This window comes from Centropristis striata, chromosome 23 (genome assembly GCF_030273125.1).
Source record: "Centropristis striata isolate RG_2023a ecotype Rhode Island chromosome 23, C.striata_1.0, whole genome shotgun sequence".
In the NCBI taxonomy this organism is placed as follows: domain Eukaryota; kingdom Metazoa; phylum Chordata; class Actinopteri; order Perciformes; family Serranidae; genus Centropristis; species Centropristis striata.
Genome location: NC_081539.1, coordinates 9,272,737 through 9,288,041, shown reverse-complemented (window position 1 = coordinate 9,288,041; position 15,305 = coordinate 9,272,737). Strand labels below are relative to the sequence as shown.

General features: G+C 35.3%; 1 protein-coding gene across 5 annotated transcripts in view; it reads left to right on the top strand.

Moving 5' to 3' along the window:
• dpp6a (dipeptidyl-peptidase 6a) overlaps nucleotides 1-15,305 on the top strand; it is a 310,062-nt gene that overhangs the window by 287,421 nt on the left and 7,336 nt on the right. For all 5 annotated transcript variants that reach the window (XM_059327306.1, XM_059327303.1, XM_059327304.1 and 2 more), the window contains 10 exons: nucleotides 861-958; nucleotides 1,453-1,576; nucleotides 2,491-2,529; nucleotides 3,316-3,423; nucleotides 3,656-3,747; nucleotides 5,778-5,825; nucleotides 5,938-6,056; nucleotides 8,447-8,518; nucleotides 11,759-11,866; nucleotides 13,655-13,724. In XM_059327306.1, coding sequence (XP_059183289.1) covers nucleotides 861-958; nucleotides 1,453-1,576; nucleotides 2,491-2,529; nucleotides 3,316-3,423; nucleotides 3,656-3,747; nucleotides 5,778-5,825; nucleotides 5,938-6,056; nucleotides 8,447-8,518; nucleotides 11,759-11,866; nucleotides 13,655-13,724 — 878 coding nt within the window. The remainder of the gene's footprint in view (nucleotides 1-860; nucleotides 959-1,452; nucleotides 1,577-2,490; nucleotides 2,530-3,315; nucleotides 3,424-3,655; nucleotides 3,748-5,777; nucleotides 5,826-5,937; nucleotides 6,057-8,446; nucleotides 8,519-11,758; nucleotides 11,867-13,654; nucleotides 13,725-15,305) is intronic.

Sequence of the window (15,305 nt, the reverse complement as noted above, 5' to 3'; positions counted from 1 at the left end):
GCAGTGTACCTACAAAAACTTAATGATTAAAATAATGATTTAGTATTTCAAAATAATTAGAAACTTTGTCAAAAGATACTAACACATTATTTTTAGATATCTAAGTCATCATTTTGAGGACGTTTTTTATTATATTGAGATAGTATGCCATTCTTTTGAGAAACTAAGTCATTTTCTTGAGATACTAAGAAATAGTCTCATATTGTTGAGATATTAAGTCATTATCTTTGAGATATATATATATTTTTAAACTCTCATAATCTTGAGATACAAAGTCATCTATATTTAAAAAAAATTTATGTATGTGAATGTAAGTCATTATTTTGAGAAATATTTAGTCTTTTTTTTTTTTTTTAGAAAGTTTCTCATTATCTTAAGAGACCAACTCATTTTGGAGAAATATTTTCATATTGTCAAGATACTAATTCATTTTTTTAGATGCCTGGTAATTTTTCAATAAAAATTCTCATAATGTTGAGTCTTTAATTTTGAGAAATATCCTCATATTGTTGAGATGCATAGTTATTATTTTTTAGATATTTGGTCATTTTCTGATAAATGTTGTCATTTTTTGAGAAACTAAGTCATAACCAAGAGATACTTACATTTTTTTTAGGAATATCCTCATATTATTTAGATCTTGGTCATTTTTTCAAGAAAACTCCCTATAATGTTGAGTTACTAAATCATTATTTCGAGAAAGTTTCTCATGATGACTTTAAGAATCTTTTCATCACATTGGCAGAAGTGGTCTTCAACGTGATAAAAGAACTGAACACTCAGAAATAGATTTTTCCTTTAAATTTTAGTCTTTGCTTGAAGTTTTATTCCATCACTAAAAGTTTCTGGTCCCCCTGCAGGCTGGTGAGGAGAACCCAGTCATCACTCTGTATGTTGTGAACCTGAACGGTCCTCTCCACACCATCGAGATGAGGAGACCTGATGATCCCAGGATGGGGTGAGACATAAGTCAAATTATGCACATTTAAACCTGCTGCATTTGTTCAAGAAATGAACATATTTGTGTAATCTTCCCCTCCATGTAGTAATTTCCTGTTGATGTGTCTTGTGTATATATCCTGCAAAGATTCTGTACATTTTATTCCTCCAGTGATATATTTTTACTTAATGTGGTCCCGTGTTTAGTTCCATTAAGTTTAATGCCCCCATTTGCTCTATTCATATTTATACACAATATTTGTATCCCTCCTTTGCTGTGGCGGCTCATTATATGCTGCTCTAACATCTCAGTTTTTCTGCAAGAGCTCATTAATGTCTCATCACATTTTTAAAATTCTTTCATAATGTGCAATCAGTAAGTGAAAATATTTTGGAACATTTTGTCTTTTTCTTCAAAAAATGTCACCTCTTTTCCCTCTGCGATGCTGAATATGTGGAGCTTGCAATGTAAATTACATTAATGGTATTTAATCATTTCTGTGTGTTTGTCAGTGAGTACTATGTGACCATGGTGAAATGGGCCACCACCACCAAACTGGCCATCAACTGGCTGAACAGAGCCCAGAACATCTCCATCCTCACACTGTGTGAGGCCACCACCGGGGTCTGCACTAAGGTCTGTGTCCTGAGTTTGTGTGTGTGTGTGTGTGTGTGTGTGTGTGTGTGTGTGTGTTTCTTGTACTTCCTACATAGTGAGGACCGGCACACGTTTTTAACCAACAGAGTGAGGACATTTTTGCAAAGTGAGGACATTTCACCCAGTCCTCACTTCTTTAAAGGCTTTTTTTGAGATTTCAGACTTTGTTTTAAGGGTAAAAGTTACAATTAGGTTTATGTTATGGTTAGGGTTGGGCATTTAGTTGTGATGGTGAAGGTTAGGTTAATGGTTAGGGTAAGGGGCTAGGGAACAAGGTTATTAGAGTTAACAAAAACTAAACAAAATAACGGAAACTAGAATTGAAAAATATTTTCCTTAAACTGAAATAAAAATGAGATTTAAAAAAGAAAAAAGATAATTAACTGAAACTGTACTGGTGATTACAAAACTAACTAAAGCTAACTAAAATTATAGTGAAAATGTCCTTCGTTTTTGTCTTTGTCAACTTTTTTCATACATAATGAAGATGGATAAGGCAAAGGAAATAAAGGCAAACTTTACTGTGACCTTTTTTAATCTCCCACCCAACAAATACCCAATTACAAAAAAAATAAAACTATCACTAAAACTAATATAAAATAAAACAAAGCATTTCAAAAACTAGCAAACTCACTCGAAAAACTCATTAAAACTAACTGAATTTGAAAACAAAAATTCACAACCCAATTAAAACTAAAACTAATGTAAAATGCAAAACTATTTTAACCTTGCAAGGGAATTCACTGTTCCAATGAGGGCCCTTATAAAGATAGAAGTACAAGAATGTGTGTGTGTGTGTGTGTGTGTGTGTGTGTGTGTGTGTGTGTGTGTGTGTGTTAAATGCCTGTGACTTGTTCAGACACTAATTAAAACATGTCAACCTGTTTCTACAGAAACATGAGGATGAGAGTGAAGGATGGCTGCACAGACAGGTGAGAATATCAACACACATGGAAGTTATATTTTGAATTGTTCATAAATGTGTTTAGATTTAACTCTTGTTTTGTGATATTAAGTTAAGTTTTTTTTTTATATTCTAGCCTGGTTAAAGCTCAGTGTGGCACAGCATAAGCTCACAGCCATAAGGTTTTATAATGCAGAAAAATAACTTTGCACTGTGTTCGTCTTGAAGCTGCTGTGACACTGCAATTGCCCGTAAAGGATTTTTTTTTACACTCTTAGTCATTTTTTTAGGAATATTATCATATTGTTGAGATACTTAGTCATCATTTTGTTGATATTTCGTCATTTTTATTTTGAGAAACTAAATCATCCTGAGATTTTTGGTCATTTTATAAAAAAAAGTTTCTCATTAATTTGAGAAACTAAGTAATTTACTCGTGATATTCTCATATTGTCCATATACTAAGTCATTTTTTTATATACTTGGTCATTTTCTTAAGAAAACTTCATATAATGTTGAGCTACTAAGTCATTATTTTGAGAAATATTCTCATGTCTCATGTCAAGTCTCATGCTTAGTCATTTTTATAAAATTTTTTAGGATTTTTATCATTATTTTTTAGAAACTAAGTCATTATTTTTGAATATTGTCAATTGTCATATTGTTGAGATACTTAGTCATTATTTGAGGTACTAAATCATTTTTGACATATATTCTGATAATGTTGGGATACAATGTAATTCTTTTGAAAGTATGGATAAAGGATCTATCTACCTTTTGAGAAAGATTTGAATAATTTTCTGTGTCTCTTCAGAATGAGAAGCCTCTGTTTTCCAAAGATGGGCTAAAATTATTCTTCACTCGAGCCATTCCTCAAGGAGGCAGGGGCAAGTTCTTCCACATCTCCATGTCCATCTCCCAGGTCAGAATATTTCTGTGTACGGTATCATTTAAAAGGCTCTTATAGTTGACAGTAAGTTTAACATTATGCAAAAGTGTTTTACAGTGTTGTTCAGAGTTTTATAAAAAATAAAAAATGACTGTTTGAATGCAACAAAAACTTATTGTAGCCTGTGTAAAATCAGTATTTTTATTGTCCTAATATCATGTAATAACGTTGGCGTATCCTTTTACTTTTCTATCTATCTCCAAAGCCCAACACCAGTACAGACACACTGCAGTCCATCACGTCCGGAGACTGGGATGTTACCCAAGTCCTGGCCTACAACGAGGACAGCCAGTTAATGTGAGCAACACCAACCCAATACACACCACCAGCAGTCTGTTACAATTCATGATTCAAACACACGATACCTTGATATTGTTGAAAACAACAAACAAATTGTTTTATTATAAGTAGTGTAGTGGTTATATATATATATATATATATATATATATATATATATATATATATATATATATATAGATAGATAGATAGATAGATAGATAGATAGATAGATAGATAGATAGATAGATAGATAGATAGATAGATGATTTGTTTTGTTTTTAAAAAAAAAAAAGTTGCTTCAGCAAAATTTACAAGGTTTTTATACAAGAGAGCCAATGGGTTGAATGTTTCAGCACCATGGACAGAGGCAGAGAGCGCCTGCAGTCATATTCAGGGTTTTAAGCATTTGGAGGCTTCAGCACCACGGACAGAGCACAGTTAACAGATTGTTTGCTGCTGCCCAACAGGCAAATGACCCTATTTATTGTCAAGATGTATACTGATTATAGCCTGTGAATACTTTATAGCACTGATGCTACATTTGGAAGCAGAAGAAGAACTCATTATATCACACGAGCCTCATGTTCTTCCACCAGCTCGTTCTGTTCCACACAATAAACCGCTCGAAATGTACTCGGTGTAAAAACGCCCTGCATCTCTGTGGCACCCAGGAGGATTGTGACTCATCCCCATAACTCCCAGATAGATTCACACCCACACTTCAGGCCACAAGGCAACTGCGATCCGACTAACGTGATGTCACATGCACACACCTGCATTTATACACACAAACACGCTTTATATAGACAAAGGAACTCATTGTTCTCTCGCAATTTAAAGTGCCTTAAAAACTCTCTTATACCAAAAAAAACAAACCCTCTTTCTCCAGGGGGTAGGATTTGGCCTACTTCTCTTCTAAAAGGATTCATTCCCCCTTTTTCACCCCATAATTCATTTATGAAACTTCTATTCTAGTGAGTAGTCGGGACACTGCTTGTGTTTTCCAGGTGCTTTTTTCTTCTCAGTGGTGGACATTTTATAGAATATAGAGGTGTGAATCAGCAGAGGCCCCACCATGCGATTTTATCCCGATATTTTCGCGATAATACGATATTGCAATTTTAAGCATTTCGCGATATGCAAGTATTGTGATACAATATATTGGGATTTAACTGTTTAATTGCTTTTTGTGTCCACAAAATTCAATTCAATCAGAAATTGTTTTGTCAAATAAGATAAAATTCTCAGTCTATTCATCTCACTTCAGTCTTTTTATTTCTCCACAATAAGAGTCAAACCCACAGACTGACCAACAAAGTATTCAGTCAAACTGAACTGATATCAAACATGTATGGACGACAACAACTGCAGCATTTTATCAAACTTTCCTCAACTTTAAGCTTCACTGCTCTGCATTTTTTGGAATGAAACATTAAAAAAAGCCTAACTTTACAGTGTTATTTCGACAACTTCCCAACACGAAATCCTGACCACATGGCTTCCCACTAGGGCCTCTGGAAAAAAATATATATTTTAAGATATCTAAATCATCATTTAGAGGAAGTCATTTTTAAAGAAAATTTGTCATAATCTTGAGATACTAAGTCATCTTTTTTTTTATGTATCATAATGTTATCATACTAAGTCATTTTTTAGGAGTATTCTCAAAATATGAAGATACTTTTTTTGAGTATTTTTGAGTACTTTTTTTTTTTTAGAAAGTTTCTCATTATTTTGAGAAATAATATCACTTGTCATAATTGTCATATTGTTGAGATACTTGGTCACTATTTTGAGAAGCGAAATCGTTTTTTCACTTTAAGCTCCACTGCTCTGAATTTTTTGGAATAAATCATAAAAATAGCTGAACTTAGCAGCGTTATTTCAACAACGGCCTCAAAAATACTGACGGAACACTAAATATAGATACTTGGCGGCCCTGAATCAATATAATATTGCCACACAAAATATCGAGATACTATGCTTTATCAATTTTGTCCCCCAGCTCTAATAGATAAGCTGCCATGACGTTTTTTTGTCTCTTGCAGATACTTCTTGAGCACTGAGGATGGTCCGAAACGAAGACATTTGTACAGGTAACGACTGTTCTTTTCACTGTATTTTCTGTTTTAGCAGTTTTTTAATTGTTTTGGGATTTTTTTTTTGAAAGCTGCAGAAACCTTAATGTCCCCTCCTTTGTTTGTACAGTGCGGACACCTTCGGTTCGTTCAACCGTCGCTGCCTGTCGTGTGCCTTGTCCGACAGCTGTGACTACATCAGCGGCTCCTTCAGCCACAACATGAGCTACTTTCTGCTCAACTGCCAAGGTAGCTAACACTGTCGCTTTGACTCACATCCCCACATCTATCCCTCTATCTTCCCTCTCAATTTTCTGTCCAACTCATCCACATTATATAGCCACAGAGGGCGGAGATGAAAATGGCTCACCAAGTGTCCACTTATCTGGTTTGGCTTCTCCAAGAAGTTTATGGTGTAATTTAAGAACACTTTTCTTTGGTTTGGAGCAATTTCTACTAGAGGCTGCAGATGTATTGTGCAGTTCACAACGATTTTATAAGATGGAGGAGAAGACTTTTACAGTGCCTCAACAGGTGAGAATGTTAGATACAGGTGCAATAACTAATTAGTTATATACAGGTTCACGCTTTCTTTTAGATTTACACTACCACTCAAAAGTTTGGGGTCACTTAGAGACTTGAGAAGCAATAAAATCTCTGGCTGGTTGAATATCTAGAGGTAAAGTTGGAGATTTGTACAGGTTAAAATTATTATTTCTACCCTTGTCAATGTCTTTAGTATATTTCATTTCATTTCATTCATTTCATCATTTTGTAACTCATTTCATGAATCAAACAGTTTGTTTTCATTGAAAACAACACAGACATTTTCTGGGTGAAACGCTAGCTAAGCTAGTGTATATTTCTTATGTCAATCTAAATGTGTTTACTGCACTTTTGGAAGAAGAATTCACATCATTTACTTGAGTAAAAATAGCAAAACTAAACAATTTAACTAGTCTATTGTTAGAAAAAGCATCAATATCTTAATAATCTCACACTTAATATTTTTCCAATTTAAAAGTAAAAAGGTATTTGCAACAAAGTGTATTTAAAATGAGTAAAAAGTAAAATTGTGTGTAAAAGTTGCATTTCCACGCATACATTAACATGTAAGAGGTATGTTTAATGTTAAGTATGAAGTACATGAGTACATTTGCTGCACCTAATCAGTATTTTTTATTTTTTTTTGTAAGAGTTTTGGCATATTTCTGTATTGTATTTTATCTGCACTCACTGGTGGAACCCCAAAAAAAGTGGGGAAAAAAGTCCCAGTATTGGTGTCTATTCTCCAGTTTTTAAAAAAGAACTTTACATGTAAAAATCTTGATCTATATATGCTGTGTCAGGCATGACAAAGCCGAAAGAACAGACAAAAGGCTCTTCGTGATCAGAAAAACTGATTTCTTCATGCAGCTGCAGAAACGGGGCCCCGAAAGATTAAAAAAAAGACTCGTGTTTCTGTGATTTCAATCTGACTTGAAGCCTCGTAGCTTCAATATTTAAACACTGATCCAGCACTTTTGTGTCAATCACCTCTGAACCTCACTAAGTGGCCGTGACTGAAGTCAGATCAAACAGGGAATGACCATGAAGCCATCAAACAGACCTCCTCTGCAGACCGTTGAAATCGCTGATAGTCAATTGTCCTGCGACTCATACATTTATAATGCACCTCTGTCCTCACAGTCTGCCTCCGAGAATTTATGTGATGAAGCTATGATATCATTACCACGAGGAGAGAGAGAGAGAGAGAGAGGGGGAGAGAGTAGGAGGAAGTGAGCGAGCGGCTGCTGTTCTTTCCACCATACATAACCAAAATTTTCCTGCACTGTCCCCAATCTGCTTAATTTTTGTGCCCTTCACCTTCCGATTTGAGTTTTTTGCATTTTACAGTTCAGGATTTTGCTTCTGTTTGTGGCCTAGATATGGATGAACTACAGGTGCATCTCAATACATTAGAATATCATGAAAAAGTCTATTTCCAGTAGAAGTTGAAGTCAAATAGCCCCAACCAAGAATTGAGTGCATATAGATGGACATACTTTTCTGATGCCAACATTTCCATATTAAACATACTTTTTAAAAATGGTCTTTTGTAATATTCAAACATTTTGAGACACTGAATTGTAGGTCTTTATAAAATGTAAGCCATAATCATTATAATTAGAACATTAAATAAATTAAGACATGAAATGTTTCATTCTATGTGTAATGGATCTATATAATGTGTTATTTCCACTTTTTCAATTGAGTTACTGACATAAATAAACTTTTCTATGATATTCTAATTTATCGAGATGCACCTGTAAGTGAGGTACTTTTATTTCAAGATGTTAATTGTTGTGTGCTGCTATTATTGATTTATCTTTTTTCTATATCTACACCCTCATTCAGCTATTTTTCCATATCTTATTTTTAACTGTATGTTCTATATCTGTTGATTTTATTTATTGTCTGTATGTCTATGTCTGGTTTTATGCATTTTACTATAAATAGCACATGTACATTGTACATGCACCTGTATCTGCATGCAAAATATCTGGGATATCTATCGCAAAATGTAACCCAAGAAAAATGAAATTATGTTTCTCCAAAGCTTCACTAATGCCAGTCTAACTTTCTGATTTTCTCTGCAGGACGGGACATCCCATTCGTAGCCGTTTACAAGACGCAGAGAGACGGAGAAAGTGAGACGCAGGACAGAGAAAGTGAGTATTTCCACCGACTGAATCACACATTTGCATATACAAGACTCTGGATTATGTTAAAGACGTTACGAGTGACCTTGCATGCTGCAGCACGGTTGCTACGCTGCAGACGACCTTGTCAGAAGGGGACGGGAGTGTTTCCGTTGCAGTGCAGAACGGCCACCTGTGCACTGAGTCACTGTTTGTCTGCAAGCCAAGTCCAGCATGATGGCAGTAATCACATTACTCCTCACAAAGGATGTCCTCATTAAATTATGACCTGCCCAACGTCTATATCAGCATACTGTAATGTGATTACTACCGTGTGTGTGTTTGTCAGTCATCTTTTACTAATATTATGATGTCCCTGCCCTGACTAAGAAGTCTTGATGTTATTACTGTAGATAATTTTATGTATTCAGCTACAAATTTTCAGCTACCAAACTGCTGAGTTACTGTTTTTTTTAAAGGTTTTTCTACACTGAAAGATCTTAACCTGTTAGTGTTCCTTGACCCATATATGGGACATAAGGGGTGGGTAACACTTTATATTAGGGAATACATATTCAACATTAATTAGTTGCTTATTAGCATGCAGATAAGTAACATATTAATTAGTCGTTATTAGGTAGTTATTAATGCCTTATTCTGCATGGCCTTATTATACAACCAGTAAGACATTAACTTAGAGTTTTCCCTCAATAACCTCAGAATTATTGCTTATTAGTAGTAAGTAAGGAAGTTGTTGTATATGAGTTACGATCTTAATATGCTTTACTTTGTATGGACTTTATAAGTCTCTACATCCTCATCCAAAAGGAGCCACCAGTCACGACAAAGGTCCGGAGAAGGTGGCTATTTGTCGTTGCATGGTTTCACTTACCGCTATGTAGAGACTTATAAAGTCCATGAAACTTTCTTTCTTTTAGCTGCAGTAGTGAGCTCAGTTTGAAGCTATAACTTCAAAAAATGACACGGCCATTCCAAAGGTGTTTCTTGATCTTGAACCTTAGAATATCTTAATGAAAATGGGTTCTATGGGTTCCCATGAGTCTCCTCTTTACAGACATGTATGCTAATCCCATGCACTTTTGGCCAAAAAACAAATAGTTATTCTTATTCAGCACAAATAAGTAATTTTAGCTAACTGTATTAGAATATTTCTGCACACAAGGACCCTAAACAGTTGTGGAATTGCATAAACTGGGTATGTCTCCCTAGACACACTCAAATTAATTTTCAGGTTCCCATCTTTCACTGAGGTACAACTTCTAGCTACCATTGACCTGCTGTCTCCCCCTAAAAATCCAATGTCCCCTACCAACAATTCTCTATAAAAGGGGGCAGAATGGTAAGGGGTTAAACAAATAAGAGGTAAAATGAGGTTAACATCTAGTTCTACATTTTTATACTAAATGTATTTGACTTTATCTCCGGTTTTACTTGGCCTATCATCATCAAACAGAAACTGGCAAGTCAGTACTTTAGAGGGAAGTTAACGACAGGGCCTGACATTGCTTAGTTTTTACGTTGTGACATCATGAAGAAGTAATAGCAGTGTAAAGGTCTCTCAGGTCCGTGGATTGGAAGCCCAAGAGAAAACAGACATTGGAGAAAAGTTTCAATGCAAGCTTTTCATTAGGTCACAGGTAAAGATATGCAGCTGTGTGTGTGTTGTTACAGGCACGTATCTAGCCTTAACAAGATAACTATTGTGAGAACACACTGCCCTGTCTGATGGCTGTCTGTGAAAAAAAGACACAGGGCTACAGTGAAGAAAAGCACATTAGCTATCTGCCTTCTTATGATTGTTCAAATATGATATAACAGGACCATAAAAGCTAATACATACTCCGCTAGAACAGAGAAATTTGTTCGTTTTCTTGAGGTGACAAGAACAAGTACAAAGTGAGTTCTGCCCAGGACATTTCATTCTTTTCAAAATTTACAGCAATTCTTGGAAGTTATCGGTGCTAACTGAAACTTTCAGTTGACTGGAGGTTCCACAGCAATTTGCAGGGACAATGACTGCCACAAATCTCACTTTTCATGCAGTGCTGCGAGTACTCCCAAACCAGGGCTGCAAGAAAAAAATTATGTCTTTTCTTGCAGCTTTGGGAACAATTATGGACCTTTCTTTTCCTGTAAATGGTGCAGTCCAATAGTTGCTTTGGATGTTTCAGTCGTGAACCTACCAGCAGACTGGACAGCACTGCTTTTATTGTGGTAGCTGATGATTGTAGTTTTGCATTTGTTGTAGTTGTTATTGTAGCTATCACTTCCTGAAAGTACCTGAGTACAACATTTTGCAACAGGAAATGGTCATAAAAGTGTGGCTGTGACAGTTAACACAGGTTTGATATGTTCTGTTAAATTTCTGCAGTGAAAAAAAGTGCATAAATGGAGACTTCTTTGTACATTTATAAGAATGTAATGGATCATCTTGACTGATGTACTGTGAGTGTGACTCCATGGAAGAGGGACATAAAAAACCTCTACAGTTGTAATTTTTGAGCCACACTGCTAGTGAGAACAATAAAAGTGCTTAGTTGTGTATTTCTTGATGCCTGCATACACATTGATTGTTGCTAAAGGCTCCCAGTCAGTAATCCAGGCAGAGTTCTTCTTCTCCTCCCTCCCACAAGCTTTTAATTGAAGTTTTCCTCTGTCGACCTGTCAGGTTTTTATCTGAGTTTGTCAGTGGGTGCAGCCGTGTGTGGATTCTCCTCCTGGATGCCCCCTATGACCGTTTACACACACACCAATCCTAACGTACAATGTTCACTGCATACCCTTTGACTCGTGGCATAAGGGTGATAAGTTGGTGTTGCACGAAGCAGCTGTAGCTGTTAAATAAGTGCATCTGGTTCTCTATTCAGGACAACCTCCTGAGGCATGAAGTTTGCCTAAAGCGAATCCAGGTCACAGCTGCAGTCACGTCTGTTTTCTCTGGTTTTTTATTTTGTTGGAGTTCATGCTGAAAGTTTTGGAGGATGAGAGGCTCTGACAATGAGTGGAGCTGGGGGTTTTTCTGTATGAATTTTAATGCACAGCTCCATACATATAGTTTCTGAGCCATCAGAAATGAATAATGTATTTTATTGCACTGGGAAAACCCACTTGGGTATTTGGTTTATATTGTACTGTAGCATGACCAGGTATCATAACTTGGACTCATATGCAGCCATACTACTGTACAAACATTGATGAAGTAATCTTTTTCAACTGCAATCTCATTGGTTATGCATGTGCTGTCTACAGGTATTGCAGAAGTTCATAAACTGGAGACCAATGAGAACCTGAGGCTGACCCTGGACTCCATGCAGATGCCCACAGTGGAGTACAAGGAGATCAACATGGACGACTACAGTATGTATCAATAATGGACGCAGTCACTGTAAACTGTGATTAGTTTGTGGACTCTGGGTTTGAAGCCTCAAGTTCGGTATTTTGGCCATTGCAATCTTTTTTATGGATGTTTGCATTGGTGGAAAAAGTATCCAGATCCCTTACTTCAGTAAAAGTACTAAGACCTGCATTCAAAAAAAGTACAAAAGTATCAGCATCAAAATGTACTTAAAGTATCATACTCGTTATGCAATATATATTCAAAATATATAATTCGATTTTTTTTGCAGTGGTGGAAGTCCATTTACTGAAGTACTGTACTTTAGTACAAGTTTGAGGTACTTGTACTTTACTTGAGTATTTCCATTTTATGTAACTTTATACTTCTACTCCACTACATTTAGCTGACAGCTCTAGTTAATTTTGAGGTTGAGATTTAACATAAAAACATGATCAATTTAATATAATTAAACCCTTTAACAGTATATTAAATAGTTAAATGAGCCCTAACTTGAGGTGGAATGTAACTAAGTACATTTACTGAAGTACTGTATTCAAGTACAATTAAGTACAAAGATTGTTTTATATATTCTAAATATATTATTAGATTGCTTGTATTGATGCAGCATTATGATTTTGTAAAGATAGGGCTCATTTTAATTACTTAATATACTGTTATGATGACGTATAATTAATATCTAATCACTTAAATTTGATCATGTTTTTTATGTTACAACCTCCACTGGAAAAGTAACTAAAGCTGTCAGCTAAATGGAGTGGAGTAAAAAGTACAATATTTGCCTCAAAATGTAGTGGAGTAGAAGTACAAAGTTAAATAAAATGGAAATAATCAACTAAAGTACAAGTACCTCAACACTGTACTTAAGTACAGTACTTCAGTAAATGTACTTAGTTACATTCCACCACTGGACATGTTCATGTTGTTTTTAAGAGTGGCTTTAAGTCCAATCGAACATTGAACAAGACATTTTTTAAGTGACCAAAATCGATAAGTTGAAAAGATTTTAAAAAAAACACACAGTGCACTAATATCACAAGTTAGTATACTGTGCATTATCGTCTATTTCACTCAAAATAATTTACAAAATTACTATCATGCCGTATTAAAGAAGACTTGAAACTAGCAATTGGGACCATAAACTCGTTAGCAAAATGTTTACAGAGATAATTAATAAAGTAGGATAATTTTCCGATTGAATTCTATACAAACAGGCTTATTTTTTGCAGCCAGTTGAGTCGCCCTCTGCTGGCCATTAGAAAGAAAGCATGTTTTAGGCTATTCAGCATTGACTTCATTTTTCAGCCTATGGCCAGAGCCACATTAATGGACAGGAAAAGTCCATGTTTAAGAATTTTCTAATAGCTGACAGAGGCAAACTTTGTGAGGAAAAGATAAAAATCTCAGCCCTCAGGCTTGGAATCCCTGCTGTACTGTAAACTATGAGGTTTTAATTATAATATAATTTAGAAACACATCAATTTGGCTCCTAGCTGCTGGGGATGAGACTCCACTCCTCCATACTGTTGTGATATCACAGTTCACTCATCTCCGCTGACTCAAATCTGTTTTTCCAATTTAATCAAATCAATTTCAAATCTGTTTAGGAAAAAATTAACATTCGGCCTAACATCTCATCCTCCATTATTCTCTTTTCAGATGCAGAATAAGTACTTGCTTTATCATTAATTTGTAAAATATATGTGGGGTAGAAATGATATGTTTGATTCTCAATGAAAAAGCTAAGTCAATTTATTGTGTATTAACTTTATTGTGTTTCTGCATTCCAGCCTTGTCGATGCAGATCCTCAAACCTGCCGGATTCGTTGACACAGCACACTACCCGCTGCTCCTGCTTGTGTACGTATGAGCACGTTTCCATACACTTCTTTAGACACATTTGATGCACACACTTACACAGAGAAAAATATGTTTCCATTACCAGACATATGAATCCAAAGATGTGCAGCTTTGTCCTCTACTTGAGCTGGATAATAGATACTCTGTGAAAAGGGAAAAAAAATACCCTCCTGTCCGTCCTGTTCTTTCATTAGCATTTCTTTCCTCAGGCCTTTAACTGTCTTTCACGCCGCATCCCAAATCTTACATTTTTTTTTTAATTTTTGCTTGCCGATCTGGCTTTTAGCTGTCACTCAGTTGAAGCACCTGCAGGTCTCATATAATAAGACAGAAAGCACAGGGTTTCTGCAATAATACTAGTGATTAAAAGTTAGAAAATGTAAGAGTTTTTGAACATGTTATATCTGTTGCATGTTCAACTTCCTTCTATCCTTGTATCCATTTGTGGAAGGTAACTAAGTGCATTTACTTAAGTACAATTTTGAGGTTACATTTTACAGGCAAATAATGTACTTTTTACTCCACTAAATTTGGCTGACAGTGTGCTGTTGAACCAAAGAAATAGACACTTTTATTTTGAAAACGAGACTTTTATTTAAAGAGAAATCCCCTGAGAACTTGACAGCCAACTTCAGTTACTTTTCAGGTAACGATCTAATGTGAAAAACATGTGATTTAATTGAAAAATATTATATATTTTAATAATAAACCACATAACAGTATATTAAGCAGTTACAATTAAACCTACAGTAAATAGGCTGCTTACATAAATGCATCAATAATAATGATCCAATAATATATTTGGAATGTAAATAACAATGAGTGGGGCCAATCTGCATAATGAGTACTTAAAGTACATTTTAAGGCTGATATTTGTTACTTTTAATTCAGTAAGCTTTTACTTGGAGTGAAGTAACTTCATAGTGTGGTATTAGTACTTTTACTTTAGCAAAGATCTGGATACTTCTTCCATCACTGCTTGTATCACTTCTCTGTCCTGCTGATGTTGCAGTACTTTCCTCAGCTCACTGCCAGCTCACAGTAAATAGCCCACACTCAGAAATATGATTGTGAAGCAGTTTTCAGGCAGATGAGAGGATAATGTTGTGTACACAGAGGGTCCCATAGAGACACAGACTCATCATTTATTTCAGTTTTCATTTTATTTTGGCACAACGTCACACTGTTAAAATAATCGCCTAAGTCATTTTTGTCAAAATTGTTTTTTTCTGCCTAAATCATCTCCTCATGACGCCGGCCACCTATGGTGAAATCGCCTACATCCACAGTTGATCAGATCATGTGATTTTACCCCTTTAAGATCATCACTTCTTAACAATTTGACACATTCATAGGCATCAGATAAGAACCCAGCAAAGTTAATTAAAAGTTAATTATCAGTTTAGTTTATCAGTGTTTTATTGTTTTATTTATGAGTGACATGAGCGTGTCATAAACATGACATGGGATGTGTCATGAACCTTAATGACACTTTGAAGTAACATTAATGCTCATGATACTTGTCATGTCATGTTTCTGACAGGCTTGTGTCACTCTTATGTAGACACCTTCAAAATAAAG